The sequence below is a fragment of the Cebus imitator genome, unplaced genomic scaffold, assembly GCF_001604975.1.
Source record: "Cebus imitator isolate Cc_AM_T3 unplaced genomic scaffold, Cebus_imitator-1.0 Scaffold277, whole genome shotgun sequence".
NCBI classification, from domain to species: domain Eukaryota; kingdom Metazoa; phylum Chordata; class Mammalia; order Primates; family Cebidae; genus Cebus; species Cebus imitator.
This window is the reverse complement of record NW_016107592.1, coordinates 2,081,378-2,095,356: the sequence shown is the minus strand read 5'-3', so window position 1 is coordinate 2,095,356 and position 13,979 is coordinate 2,081,378. Positions and strand designations below refer to the sequence as shown.

At 54.5% G+C, this 13,979-nt stretch overlaps 3 protein-coding genes across 7 annotated transcripts; 2 read left to right on the top strand and 1 right to left on the bottom strand.

Annotated features, from left to right (window-relative positions):
* Window positions 1-889: 889 nt before the first annotated feature.
* LOC108284368 (magnesium transporter protein 1-like) lies at window positions 890-3,347 on the bottom strand. 2 transcript variants are annotated; one of them, XM_037728702.1, is made up of 2 exons: window positions 3,266-3,347; window positions 890-2,407 (listed from the first exon to the last, which is right to left on the bottom strand). In XM_037728702.1, exon 2 carries the CDS (start codon window positions 2,217-2,219, stop codon window positions 1,215-1,217), a length of 1,005 nt encoding a protein of 334 aa, XP_037584630.1. In that variant the 5' UTR covers window positions 2,220-2,407; window positions 3,266-3,347; the 3' UTR covers window positions 890-1,214. The 2 variants fall into 2 exon arrangements, with proteins under 2 accessions (XP_037584630.1, XP_037584631.1); XM_037728703.1 differs by lacking the exon at window positions 3,266-3,347 and adding an exon at window positions 2,840-2,948.
* A 48-nt stretch (window positions 3,348-3,395) lies between these two features.
* TEKT2 (tektin 2) lies at window positions 3,396-7,333 on the top strand. Of its 4 annotated transcripts, XM_037728701.1 has the most exons (11): window positions 3,432-3,455; window positions 3,718-3,923; window positions 4,134-4,341; window positions 4,412-4,534; window positions 5,048-5,253; window positions 5,780-5,923; window positions 6,007-6,121; window positions 6,273-6,380; window positions 6,508-6,651; window positions 6,798-6,877; window positions 7,032-7,333. In XM_037728701.1, exons 3-11 carry the CDS (start codon window positions 4,186-4,188, stop codon window positions 7,243-7,245), a joined length of 1,290 nt encoding a protein of 429 aa, XP_037584629.1. In that variant the 5' UTR covers window positions 3,432-3,455; window positions 3,718-3,923; window positions 4,134-4,185; the 3' UTR covers window positions 7,246-7,333. The 4 variants fall into 4 exon arrangements, with proteins under 4 accessions (XP_017356564.1, XP_037584629.1, XP_037584628.1 ...); XM_017501075.1 differs by lacking the exon at window positions 3,718-3,923 and having other exon boundaries at window positions 3,396-3,455; XM_037728700.1 differs by having other exon boundaries at window positions 3,433-3,455; window positions 3,718-4,341.
* Window positions 7,334-7,902: 569 nt separating this feature from the next.
* ADPRS (ADP-ribosylserine hydrolase) lies at window positions 7,903-13,685 on the top strand. The gene is made up of 6 exons (XM_017501076.2): window positions 7,903-8,160; window positions 11,007-11,103; window positions 11,381-11,588; window positions 11,673-11,857; window positions 12,173-12,273; window positions 12,859-13,685. Exons 1-6 carry the CDS (start codon window positions 7,950-7,952, stop codon window positions 13,149-13,151), a joined length of 1,095 nt encoding a protein of 364 aa, XP_017356565.1. The 5' UTR covers window positions 7,903-7,949; the 3' UTR covers window positions 13,152-13,685.
* Window positions 13,686-13,979: the final 294 nt, after the last annotated feature.

Genomic DNA, 13,979 nt, shown 5'->3' with positions numbered 1-13,979 from the left:
AAAAAAAAAAAAAAAAAGCATGGTAAAAGAAAAAGAAACATACTGTGTGTTCCAGTAGGGGAGATGGATATGTAGTAGCATGAAATACTATATTTGCCTCTAAGCTTTGGAAGTGTACTCTGAACATAGATATTTAAACTTCAGGCGACAGCACCATACAACTGCTCTCTCCACCCATAAAACAGACTCCAAATGTGCACTTCCATGGAGGGCTAATGCAGTTATCGTCAGTGGCCAGGTGTGGGAATATCTTGTCAAGATACTATTTTTCGGCCAGGCACAGTGGCTCATGCCTGTAATCCCAGCACTTTGGGAGGCTGAGGGGGGCAGATCAGGAGTTTAAGACCAGCCTGGCCGAAATGACAGAACCCCATCCTTACTAAAAATACAAAAAATTAGCTGAGTGTGGTGGCATACGCCTGTAATCCCAGCCACTCAAGAGGCTGAGGCAGGAGAATTGCTTGAACCCAGGAGGCAGACGGAGGTTGCAGTGAGCCAAGATTTTGCCACTGCGCTCCAGCCTGGGCAACAGAGTGAGACCCTGTCTCAAAAGAAAAAGAAAAAAGATTATTTTTCATATTAGAATAAGACCAGCTGACCAAGTATTAATATTAACTAGTACTTTTTTTTTTTTTTTAAGACAGAGTCTTGCTCTGTTGCCTAGGCTGGAGTGTAATGGTGTGATCTCGGCTCACTGCAACCTCCCCCTCCCGGGTTCAAGCGATTCTCCTGCCTCAGCCTTCCCTAGTAGCTGGGAATACAGGCACACGCCACCATGCCCAGCTAATTTTTGTATTTTTAGTAGAGACAGGGTTTCACCATATTGGCCAGGCTGGTCTTGAACTCCTAACCTAATGATCTACCCTCCTCGGCCTCCCAAAGTGCTGGGATTACAGGCGTGAGCCACTGGGCCCAGCCAACTAAAGTGCTTTTAAACACTGTTCCGATTTGATGAAAGTTGTACTCTAAAGATTTTCATAATTCCACTTGAGGTAACCTATAACCCTTCTGTGGGAGAAAAATTAAGACCAGAGAAGATACATACTGTAATACTTCACAGATTTTGACAGCAAATGATTTATTATTGTCAAGCCACTTATTTCATGGTCTCTTCTGGTGAAATCTCAATTACTTTAAAAAGTTATGAGTTTGCATTTTTCTTTTTTTTTTTTTTCAAACTTCTTGCTTCATCGTCTATGTTTGTTGGATCCTTTTTAATCGAAGAGAAAGCTGTACGGATAATCAGGTATTTTAAATCTAAAGAGGGAGAGCAGCCAAGTAAAGAATATGGCAACTAGACACGTACCACACAGACACATCATCTTTCTCTTTATGACATTCGTCCTAGAGGTGGTAGCCTTATCTAACAGCAACATTCCCAGGGTAACACACATATTAAACAGGGAAATAATGTATGTTTCTGCTGCAAACTGAACATGACTAAATTTACTGATATGATGTTTCTGTCCTGTGCGAGGGTCCCTTTGGGCATATGGTTCTCCTCTTATATAAGTCCATATTTGACCAGATGTCATCAAAATCACAAAGCACAGAGTTAAAAATTCGCACAAAATGCTGCAGGAAATAGATTTCCTATGCCATTTCAAGAAATACCCAAGTCCGCCAATGAGAGCCAAAAGTATCGCTGGCTTGAGGAGACCATGATAATTTGTAGGCTGTCTGATTCTGACACTGACATGTGTCCTTTCTGCTACCCATTCAGCCATTTGGTCAGCAACAATATCCCTTCCTCTCAAACCATAAATGTCATCTGTTGTCAATTCCCATTTGGCAGAAAAGTGGAAGAAATTCGGAACTAACGTTATCTGGAGCGCTTCAAAGACCTCAGGACTTTCATTATAATCCACCATCGCAAAAAATACCTTTGTGGTGAATGCACCAGGGTGTTGATAGGAATCTGCCAAGATCTGAAATTCTTCAGCAGCATATTTGCACGCTACACATGAACTGAACTCGTGCAGAGCAGTAAACATCACAATAACAGAATAGTTTTTCGGTGCATCGAATACAAAATGATAGAACATGGTTTCACTCATTCTCATCACTCTGTCTCTCTTGGTCCAGGACATCAGCTGGCTGACCTTTTTGGCCAACACCTTCTTCCCATGGGCAGGGTGTGTGACTACCCCAGGAGCAATGAATACCACAGCCACCACCACGGTCAAAAGTAGATGCCAAAGACACCACAGTTCTGCCATATTTGGTTACTTCTTTGTGTTATACAAATGTTGCAAAACATGTAAGCCAAAATTTGATCATTTCTTCCAGCAATTAATTTGTCCAATATTTTTTCTTTCTGTCTTCTTCAATCCTGGTAAAGAGGCTATATCACAAATTCTTGTTCATGTCCAGTTTACGAATCACATATTAGAGTTTACAAAACAACCTGTGGAAAAAAATACTCTGTGATGAAGGGAGTTTGGGAAATATTGTTCTGGCTTCAGTCCTGCTGAAGGCAGGCTTGCAATTAACAAATCAGGCCAGGTGCGTTGGATCATGCCTGTAATCCCAGCACTTTGGGAGACCAAGGCAGGCAGATCACCTGAGGTCAGGAGTTTGAGATCAGCCTGGCCAATATGGTGAAACCCCCTCTTTACTAAAAACATCGAAATTATCCAGGCAGAGTCCGGTCTCAAAATGGAGGTAAAACCGCCACCTGGTGGCCCCCAGCCCGACTCAGGCCGTCCCTGGGGTGGGTGGGGGGGGGCGCGGAGAGAAGGGCCTTGATCCAAAGGAACCAGAGCAGTTAAGAAAACTGTTTACTGAGCTTTGAAACTACAGATGGTAAAGAGAACATTTTGAGAAATGGCGCACTCACAGATTCTGTGGTAATGAGAGATCCACAAACAAAATGTTCCAGGGGCTTTGGTTTTGTGACATCTGTAATCCCAGTACTTTGTGAGGCTGAGGCAGGTGGATCGCCTGAGGCCAGGAGTTTGAGACCAGCCTGGGCAACATAGCGAAACCCTGTCTATACTAAAAATATCTTTTTTAAATTAAGTCAGGCATGGTGGCACGCGCCTGTGGTCCCAGCTAACTCGAGAGGCTGAGGTGGGAGAATCTCTTCAGCCCGGAAGGTCCAGGCTGCAACAAGCCGAGATCGAGCCACAGCACTCCAGCCCGGGCGACCGAACGAGACCCTGTCTGAAAAAATAACAAAAGTTCATTTAATTTGTAAAGCAAGTGAAAGCGCTGCTCTGATGCCCCTACCCCTCCCAGGCTCGGCCGGCCGCCCCTCGCCTACCCTAAAGGCCTCCGGGGACGCCGCCAGACGCTGCCGCCGCGGTTGCCAAGCGAAGCACCCAGGTCGCGGTGGCCGCTGCGGCCGCGTCGGCGGTGGGGGGGTGGGAAGGAAGGTGCAGTTGCCTAGCAACCGGGGGCGCCAAACACTGGAGCTCAGAGCGGGGGGCGCGGAGGGCGAAGCGGGAGAGGAGGTAAGGGGGCGAAGGGAGCCAGGGCGCCCCTTTCCTCCGCGCCGGGTCAGTGATCATCCTGCGGAGGGGAGGAAAGGGGCTCCGCGGGGAACCGGACTCCTCCCACCGGGCCCTCCCGGTCCCGCCTCCCCCTCCAACAAAAGGCGAGGGCGGTGGGGGGGAGGGGACGTGGCGGCAACCAAATAAAAAGAGGGCCGCCCCGCAGCTCCCCAGTGCCAATAAGCACGCGTCCCTGGAAAGAGAACTGGGTTCCTGCCTTTAGATCCCCCACAGGGCCTGGCCGGCAGACTGGGGAAGAAAGGAAAGGAAGCCCAACAAGGCATGGTTGCCCAGAGCAGGCGTGGAAACTGCATTAAGAGCTATTTTTTTTCTGCCATCCCTCTCCCTCCTAGGCATTTGGCACTGCGCACACACGTCGAGGCTTCCCGGACTCCAATATTCCTTTTTACCTGCTCCAGGACCTGCAAGGTCCAGGGGTTTGTGTCCCCCAGGGGACAGGAGGGAGGGAAACCTAGTTAATGCCTCACACAAAGCTGAGTAAAGCAAGGGCTGTCCCAAGCAGGCTTCCAGCAGGGCGGGGCTCACAGCAAATGGACTGGAATCAGTCCCGCGCGGGGGCATGCGATCCCGGAGAAGTTCTCCTGAACTGTCTCCAGCAGCCCTGTTTTCCCTCTGCAGGTGCTGTTTGCGAACAGGCCTAGGGACTTCTGACCCTTCTGGTTTCTGTGCCATGGCCACGCTGAGCGTCAAGCCCGGTCAGCGCTTCCAGCTGCCCGACTGGCACACCAACAGCTACCTGCTGTCTACCAATGCCCAGCTGCAGCGAGATGCTTCCCATCAGATCCGCCAGGAGGCCCGGGTGCTCCGCAACGAGACCAACAACCAGGTTGGGGATGGGAACTCAGCTGGGTGGGCAAAGGGATAGCCCCCAACCACTTGACACCCTCTTTATCTGGCCCTGGGATGAACATGACAACAGGACTCGACTGGCGGAGAGGATTGATACCGTCAACCGGTGGAAGGAGATGCTGGACAAGTGTCTGACTGATTTGGATGCCGAGATTGACGCCCTGACACAGGCAGGGAGCCAGGACCTGGTTCCGCGGGGGGCTGCTGCCAAAACCTCCCCTCCTTCCCCATGGTTGGGTTGAGAAGCCTTTGATGGGGGGGTCATGAGTGGTATGTCCATCCGAGTCACTGGCCCCTGCTAAAGTGGGGACAAGAGCTACTTCCCCATGGATGGCTCCACCAGCACCCCCCATCCCCTCTTTTCCTTCCTTTTTTTTTTTTTCCAAGATGGTGTCTCAGTCTGTTGCCCAGGCAGGAGTGCAATGAAGCCATCTTGGCTCACTGCAACCTCCACCTCCTGAGTTCAAGCGATTCTCCCGCCTCAAGCCTTCCAAGTAGCTGGGACTCCAGGCGCGCGCCACCATGCCCAGCTAATTTTTGTATTTTTAGTCGAGACAGGGTTTCACCATGTTGGCCAGGCTGTTCTTGAACTCCTGACCTCAGATGATCCACCCGCCTCGGCCTCCCAAAGTGCTGGGATTACAGGCGTGAGCCACCATGCCGGGCCACACCCTCTTTTCTAGATGAAGGAGTCAGCAGAGCAAAACCTGCAGGCCAAGAACCTGCCTCTGGACGTGGCCATTGAGTGCCTGACCCTGCGGGAAAGCCGGCGAGACATTGATGTGGTGAAGGACCCTGTGGAGGATGAGCTGCATAAAGAGGTGGAGGTCACTGAGGCCACCAAGAAGGCCTTGCAACAGAGGATCAGCCAGGCCGTCGAGCAGCTCTGGTAAGGGAGAGGCAGGTCGCCGGCATGCTCACAGGCCCTTGAGGCTGTGGGCCTTCGGTGTGGAAGGCAGGTATTGTGGATGAGGAACAACCTGCTTTCATGCTACGTTTTGGCCCTCTGGTGCCTGTGGCAGAAACCACTAATCGACTGTAGCACTTTTCCCACTGCCTGGACATGGGCTCAGAATACTTCTCATGACCCCGCCCGGGGCAGTCAATATCCACTGATTGGAAGCATGAGAGGTGACACCCATTTGCCACCACCTCTGAGTAGCTCCTGTGAGTGTGTGCGTAGGAGCTTTTGTGAGCACAGCTGCGTGCGTGTGCCCGAGGGTGTGTAGGGTGCGTGGGGGAGGTCAGCATTTTCATCCAGCTGTGCTGCTCTTGGTCTCATTGGCTGCAGCTCCATTATCTTCTACTGGGAAGGGTCACCCCAGCCTCCTCTTCCTGCCGCGTCCCCTCAGCACGGCCAGGCCTGCCTCTGGGCCTTGGGAGATGGTTCCTGATGGAGTCTGCGCTTTCCCCAGCCTCCTGCAGGAAGTCCGACAGCAGCTCCACTCCGACCATCGGGGCAAAATGGAGACACTGGAGATTGACAGAGGCTGTCTCTCTCTTAACCTCAAGTCCCCAAACATCTCTCTGAAGGTCGACCCCACACGTGTCCCTGATGGGTAAGAAGAATGTCTCAGCCAGTCTCCCCTCCTCCCCTCCCAGGCCACGCCCTCCTGACGCCCATCTTCCCTGCCCCCCGCAGCTCCACCACACTCCAGCAGTGGGATAACTTCAGTCAGTTCAACAAGGACAGAGCAGAGGCTGAGCTGAAAGCAGCTAGGGAGCTGAGGGAGACCATTGCCCTAACTATCGCTGAGGTGACGGCTCATGGATGGCCCCAGCGTGTGCTCAGCCCATAAATTCTGTTCCCTGCTGTGCACGTGGCCCCCATGCCCTCGCCTGAGTAATATCCTCAGGTGGCCGTGAGTGCAGACCCTCGCCTTGCCCTGTTTATGTTTTCTCCTTCAGACCAACAATGAGCTTGAAGCCCAGAGAGTCGCAACGGAATTTGCCTTCAGGAAGCGTCTGCGGGAGATGGAGAAAGTGTACAGTGAGCTCAAGTGGCAAGAGAAGAATGTGAGCTTGTGATGGGGCCTGGACGTCCGGCTGTGGGATGAGGAACCACCTGCCCCCGCCAGGAGGCCCTGGACCGGCCGCACATGGTGAGTCCAGCCGGTGGAAACCTGTCACTCTGTCCCCGCAGACCTTGGAGGAGATCGCTGAGCTGCAGGAGGACATCCGGCACCTAGAGGAGGATCTGCACAGAAAGTTCCTGAGCCTGAAGCTGTCCCATACCCGGCTAGAGGCCAGAACCTACCGGCCCAACGTGGAACTCTGCCGGGACCAGGTGAGAGGGCGTCCCAGTGGGGCATGAGCCTCTGGCCAAGGTTTTCTCATGTTCCTGATGGAGCAAGGGCACTGCTGTCACGCGGCAGCACCCAGGTAAGGACAGTGTGGCTGACCTGGAACTCCCAACCCCTCTGCGGCCTCCAGGCGCAGTACGGCCTCACCGATGAGGTTCACCAGCTACAGGCAACCATTGCTGCCCTGAAGCAGAAGCTGGCGCAAGCACAGTAGGTCTGGGGAGTGGTGGAGGGGCAGTGAGGCGCTGCCCATCAGTGCGGCCTCTGCTGGCTCCCTGGGGATGTCCTCCTGACTGAAGGCTGTGCACACAGCCCAGGCCTCCCAGCCTCAAGGGGGTTGGGGGTTGTCAACGCCACTCCCTAGGGACGCACTGGACGCCTTGTACAAGCACCTGGCCCGGCTGCAAGCTGACATCGCCTGCAAGGCCAACTCCATGCTGCTGGACACCAAGTGCATGGACACACGGCGCAAGCTGACTGTGCCTGCTGAGAAGTTCGTGCCCGAGGTGGACACCTTCACACGTACCACAAATAGAACCCTGAGTCCACTCAAAAGCTGCCAGCTGGAGCTGGCCTAGCCCTGGAGGGCTGCGGGAGGAGGGCAGGGTAGGGTGGGCAGTGGAAGCAGGGAGAAGGGAATGAATGGAATAAATGCGGAGGATCTCAGGCCGGCTGTTCTCTGCCCCACTGTATGTAGCCAGCAGGAAGAGGGCTCTTGGCCACCCTCCTGTCTAAGGAGGAGCAAAGATGGGGAACACCACTCCCCTGAAGTCCATGTACCAAATCCAGTTCCTTCCCCTCCCCTCAAGGAACCCCTCTCTGGGCTGGGCCAGCACTCCTGGGCTCCAGCAGCGCGGCCGCTACCAGGCTGTGCCCCAGCTGGCCCCTTGCCCGCCCTCTTGATGCGTGAGGCCCATAGAGGGAAAGGGAGGGCTTGGGGCTCCCAGCCTCGGTGTGGAGGGCCGCCTGGGGGTGCGGAGTTAGGAGTGCTCGCCTGCGGGAGGCAGTGGCCTGGAGTGGTCCAATGGTCTGGCTCAGTGGTCATCCCCCAGGGACCCATAGTGGCTTTCCCGCCCAGTTGGCCCAGTGGTGAGGAGCGGGAAGAACTGGGGACTCAAAAGCACAGGCTAGCGGGAGCCGCACGGCGCCGCGACTCCGGGCCGCTGGGCGGCGCTGTAGGCCGGACGGCGGAGCGGAGACTCCAGGCCCCGGGGAGCGCCACGCGCCCGGAGTAGGGAAGCGGCGCGGGTGGCACCGGAAGTGGCGAGTATCCCGCGCGCGGATGGCGGCGGCGGTGATGGCGGCGGCGGGCGTTGGAGGGGCTGGCGCGGCCCGCTCCCTCTCGCGCTTCCGAGGTTGCCTGGCTGGCGCGCTGCTCGGGGACTGCGTGGGCTCCTTCTACGAGGCCCACGACACCGTCGACCTGACGTCAGTCTTGCGTCACGTCCAGAACCTGGAACCGGACCCCGACACGCCCGGGAGCCAGCGGACAGGTGGGCGGGGCCGGGCACAAGTCGGAGGCCGTGCTGGGGGGAGGCCGGAGGGGCGTGGAGCCTCCGGGGACGACGGGTCAGGGGTGCGCGGGGATGGCTGCCGAGGGCGCTGGGGTCAGGGCCGGGTGACCCACAACAGCTTGGCCTCAGCGAGTGCTAGCGCGATTTCCGGCCTTAGGCGTCTCGCCCCGAACATCCCCTGCTCGGGGCGTGGCAGCACCGGAGCCGCAACAGTGCTGGGCGGAGGCCTGGGCGATGCTGTCTCGGGTTGCGCCTGGTCTGGTGTATAGAGGCTCCTACGCATCCTCTGGGGTCGCCTCCGGATAAGCCCATCATAAGTTGAAAATACCCGAAGCAGACTGTGCGCTTTCAGCTTGGACAATTTTATTTGGACGAAGCCCCATCGGACGTCGAGGAGCCTACTGAATGCCTGTTAGCATTGTCGGAAAGCCGAAAAAAACTTAAATTGAACCATCCTAAGCCGGGTACCGTCTGTCCGCCCTTGCCGACTTGACCTGTTTTTCCCGGTTCTCTGGAGTTAGTACACCATCATCGGGTTTTCCACCCCGCAGGGCGTGCTCTGGAAGCCTGACTCTAATTTCATCCTCCCCCACCTGAAACCCTGATGTGACTTCCCATTACCCTTAGTACAGAGCCGCATTTCTTAATGTGTCCGACGTGGCCCGGCCCTCCCGGACGTCTGCAGTTTCATCTTCCACCAACCTTGGCCTTGCTTTCTGCTCTTGGGTTCCTCACACCATGCTTCCTCTAGGCCAGGCGTTTGCATGTGCTGTCTTACCTGTAAAACTAACTTCCTTCCCTTTTCCTTCCCGTGTGCTGTCAGCTAGCTCATGGCTCAGATCCCGACTCAGATAGCAGGTGTGAGGTCAAGCAGAGGAGGTGAATCTTCTTGGAGAGCAGGTGGAATAGTAAGAAAAAGGGCCATAGTCAGAACCCTGGAGAACACCTGTAATTAAGAGGGAGGTAGTGAGGGAGGGAAGGGGTTGAGAGTAGGAAACAGTTTGATAGGTGAAGGGCATGGATATCAACGAAACCTAGGAAAAGATTTTCAAGATGAAGACACTGGTCACTGGTGATGTGCTACAGAGACATGAAGTAGGAGGAGATCTGGATCTAGAAACTATCATTTTCAAGCTGGGTATGGTGGCACACACCTGTAATCCCAGCTACTGGGAGACTCACCCAGGAGTTTGAGACTGACTTGGGCAACATGGCAAGACCCTGTCTCCAAAAAAGAAAAGCAGGCCGGGTGCGGTGGCTCATGCCTGTAATCCCACCACTTTGGGAGGACAACGCAGGTGGATCACGAGGTCAGGAGCTCGAGACCAGCCTGACCAACGTGGTGAAACCCCGTCTCTACTATAAATACAAAAATTAGCCACGTGTGGTGGCGCACACCTGTAATCCTAGCTACTCAGAAAGCTGAGGCAGGAGAATCACTTGATCCTAGGAGGCAGAGGTTGCAGTGAGCTGAGATTGTGCCACTGCACTCTAGCCTGGGCTACAGAGTGAGACTCCATCTCAAAAAAAAAAAGAAAGAAAGAAAGAAAGAAAGAAGAAAAGAAAAAAACAAAAAGATGAGCTGTAAGGATGGCAGCCAGAAGGGGATGGAAGTTTTCCTTCAGAAATCAGCAGATCAAAGCATGATGTGGGCTCATACATACATACATACATCAAATAGAAAGCAGCAGGATGTGGTGACTGATTTGGAATAAAGAATTGCTGAAAATCCCACAGCTGAGCTCCTAAGGCTTCCCAGGGCCCAGGAAAGTGGGAGTGAGAAGCTGACTTAAGGTCATTTTAGATGTGGTAACTCTAAAACATGAGCAGGGGCTGGGCGCGGTGCGTCACAATTGTAATCCCAGTGCTTTGGGAGAGGCCACTTGAGCCCAAGAGTTTGAGACCAGCCTGGCAATAGGATGAAACCCTGTCTCTACAAAAAAAAAAAAAAAAAGCTGGGCATAGTGGTGTGCATCTGTAATCCCAGCTACTCAGGAGGCTGGGGCAGGAGGATCCTTGAGTCTGGGAGGTTGAGACTGCAGTGAGCCATGGTCGCACCACTGCACTGCAGCCTAGGCAACAGGGTAAGACCCTGTCTCAAAAAAGTAATTAAATAAAATAATAAGATATAAACTAAAATAAGGCGCGGTGGCTCAAGCCTGTAATCCCAGCATTTTGGGAGGCCGAGGTGGGTGGATCACGAGGTCAAGAGATCGAGACCATCCTGGTCAACATGGTGAAACCCCGTCTCTACTAAAAATACAAAAAATTAGCTGGGCATGGTGGCGCGTGCCTGTAATCCCAGCTACTCAGGAGGCTGAGGCAGGAGAATTGCCTGAACCCAGGAGGCGGAGGTTGCGGTGAGCCGAGATCGCGCCATTGCACTCCAGCCTGGGTAACAAGAGTGAAACTCCGTCTCAAAAAAAAAAAAAAAAGATATAAACTAAAATAAACAGTGAGCAGGGCCAGGCACAGTGGCTCATGCCTGTAATCCCAGCTCTTTGGGAGGCCAAGGCAGGAGGATTGCTTGAGCCCAGGAATTCAAGACAAATCCGGTCAACAGAGTGAGACCCTGTCTCTACAAAAAATAAGATTAGCTGGATGTGAGGATGTGTGCCTGTAGTCCCAGCTACTTGAGAGGCTGAGGCAGGAGGATAGCTTGAGCCCAGGAGTTCAAGACTGCAGTAAGCCATGATTGCACCAGTGCACTCCAGCCTGGACAACAGAGTAAGACTCTGACACACACACACACACACACACACACACACACACACACAAATAAAAGGTGAGCAGGAGGCTCTCATCCTCCCTCCTCTCCCCCACAGAAGCCTTGTACTACACAGATGACACAGCCATGGCCAGAGCCCTGGTGCAGTCCCTGCTAGCCAAGGAGGCCTTTGACGAGGTGGACATGGCTCACAGGTGAGGGGGATGGTCCTGGGCTGAGGCAAACCAGGTGGGCAAAGTTATTGCACCCCTTGGTCAGAGGAATGACATCTGTGCATGCCCACGCCCCCACCCTCCGCAGGAGCCTGTGTCTGGCTGGCACAGCTTCCTAAGCTAAAACAGCAGCACTGCTGGTGTAGGCTCCTTAAGCCCCCAAGGCTTCCTCTTTTTCCAAACCAGTCTCAATTTCTTGTCTCCCAACCCTTAGAGGCGTCTTGTAAATCCCAATTCTGTCTCCCCTTCTCTTCCCTAGATTTGCTCAGGAGTACAAGAAGGACCCTGACAGGGGCTATGGTGCTGGAGTAGTCACTGTCTTCAAGAAGCTCCTGAACCCCAAATGTTGCGATGTCTTTGAGCCTGCCCGGGCCCAGTTTAACGGGAAAGGCTCCTATGGCAATGGAGGTGCCATGAGGGTGGCTGGTATCTCCCTGGCCTATAGCAGTGTCCAGGATGTACAGAAGGTACTAAGGGTGGGGTGGCTTCTGGGCCGTCCCCTCCCTCTTCTGCAGCAGGACTTCTGTGACAACAGGTCTCCTCCTCCCTAGTTTGCCCGGCTCTCAGCCCAGCTGACACATGCCTCCTCCCTGGGTTACAATGGCGCCATCCTGCAGGCCCTGGCTGTGCACCTGGCCTTGCAGGGGGAGTCTTCCAGCGAGCACTTTCTCCAGCAACTCCTGGGCCACATGGAGGAGCTGGAGGGAGATGCCCAATCCGTCTTGGACGCCAGAGAGTGAGTATGGGGCTGCAGGTGTGAGGTGTGGGTGTGTAGGTGATCCGGGGGCCTCTGGCATTGCCACAAACTGAAACCTTCCATCCTTATTTGCAGACTCTAGGGAGGCATGGGCAGAAGCCTCTTGATCTTGTCTGTGTTTCAGGGCTCTCAGGGTCCCAGAGAACAAAACGGCCTGCTCACACCCAGTCCTCTCCACCTCTTGTCAGGGCACTTGTGCCTGGCTGCAGCCTGGCCACATGCAGCCCTTTCCCCTGCCCAGCGCCTCTGCCCTGCTAGCTCTGACCTCCCTGAAACCTCTCCCCCAACACACAGATTGGGCATGGAGGACCGTCCGTACTCCAGCCGCCTGAAGAAGATTGGAGAGCTTCTAGACCAGGCGTCGGTGACCAGAGAAGAAGTGGTGTCTGAGCTAGGTGGGTGCGCCTGCCTGGGATTGTCTCCCGCTCTGTCATCCTTCAGGGTCAGCCTTGGGCCAGGGAGGGGAGGGGAATATGGAGTCATGCCTGCTGTCACACTGTACTCCGGGGTGCTGTGACACATAGGGTCATGGCAGGGTTTGAGCTCAGTGCTTCTTGCTCTGAAGCTACAGCACCCTCAGCCTTATGGATCAGTGTCCCCAGAAATGGCAGCTGGCCACCAGTCGTAAAAATGTTGATAATGGCTCATTATTTATCTAGCATCTATACTGGGCACTGTGCAGAATGTTTTACAGACATGATCTCGTTTCATCCTCACAAAAGCCCCGTGAGAGAGTTACTAACGTTACTCCCTTTCCGCATAAGGAGTTGAACCTGAGGGCAGGAAGCGCTTAGCAGTCCCCTGGGTAACTCTCCCAGTCATGCAGCCAGTATGTGGTGGAGCCAGGATTTGAACCCAGGTGGTCTAACTGTAAAGCCTGAGATCTTAGTCACAGCCTGCTTGAAGCTGAGAGTGCGGCTGTGTCAAATGGCAGGAGGCCTGGGGGCGCATGGAGCCCCTCTAACCTGGCTTCCCCACAGGGAATGGAATTGCTGCCTTCGAGTCGGTGCCCACTGCCATCTACTGCTTCCTGCGCTGCATGGAGCCGGACCCTGAGATCCCCTCTGCCTTCAATAGCCTCCAGAGGACTCTCATCTATTCCATCTCACTTGGTGGGGACACAGACACCATTGCCACCATGGCGGGGGCCATTGCTGGTGCCTACTATGGGATGGATCAGGTGCCAGAGAGCTGGCAGCAAAGCTGTGAAGGCTATGAGGAGACAGACGTCCTGGCCCGGAGCCTGCACCGTGTCTTCCAGAAGAGTTCATGAGAGCCACAGCTGCTGGGGCTCTGCCAAGTCCCCGGGGACCAACTACAGCTCAGATCAACAGAAACCCTGAGCTTCCTTGAGTGTGGCTCCCCACCCTTCCTGCATTGTGGAGCTGAGTGCACCAGTGGGGCTGGGGTCTCTTCAGGGGAGGTCACTGGAACAGCGAGCATGGGACTGGTGCTTCGCTGTTGCTGGCTGTCTGGTTTGCTGCAGGGCACTCCCGCTCCTCAGTAGGACAGAGGGGTCCAGGCGCGTTTATCTTGGAGGGGTACTGATGGCATGTTCCTGTATTATCTTGCAGATGTGACGTGGGGAGGTGGAAATGATGTGCAGTAGCATCATTTCTCCCTGTTGGGTTTTGCCAGTTTCCAGCAAGCGCATCCTAGCAGGGCCCCCGAGCAGCAGGTTGTGTGGATGAAGGGACAGGCGCATGCATCCAGCTGATCTAGGTCACACCTGGCTCTTGGCTGCCATGTGGGTTATTAACAGCTTCCAGTGGAAGTCGCAGCAATAAACAGTTTTTGGTAAATCTCACTGTTTCCTGTTTCTCTTCTGCCCTGGATGGATTCTCCCCAGGCAGCCTGACCTCTCAAGCCTAGTGCTTCTGTCTGCGCTGTACTGTCCTATGAGCTGGAGCCCCAAGGCCATGAGCTGCTGTGTTGCCAGGCAGATTTCCTCTGTTCTTCCAGCCGGCTGCGTGTTCAGCCAGGAAGGGCAGAGCAGGCATGGTTTGGTGACTTTTCCTGTTGGAGATCACTCAGAGTGGCCCAGGCTGCTGGGCCGACTGCTTTGCCCGAGGCAGTGGGTAGGAACAAGCCAGATTTTTCT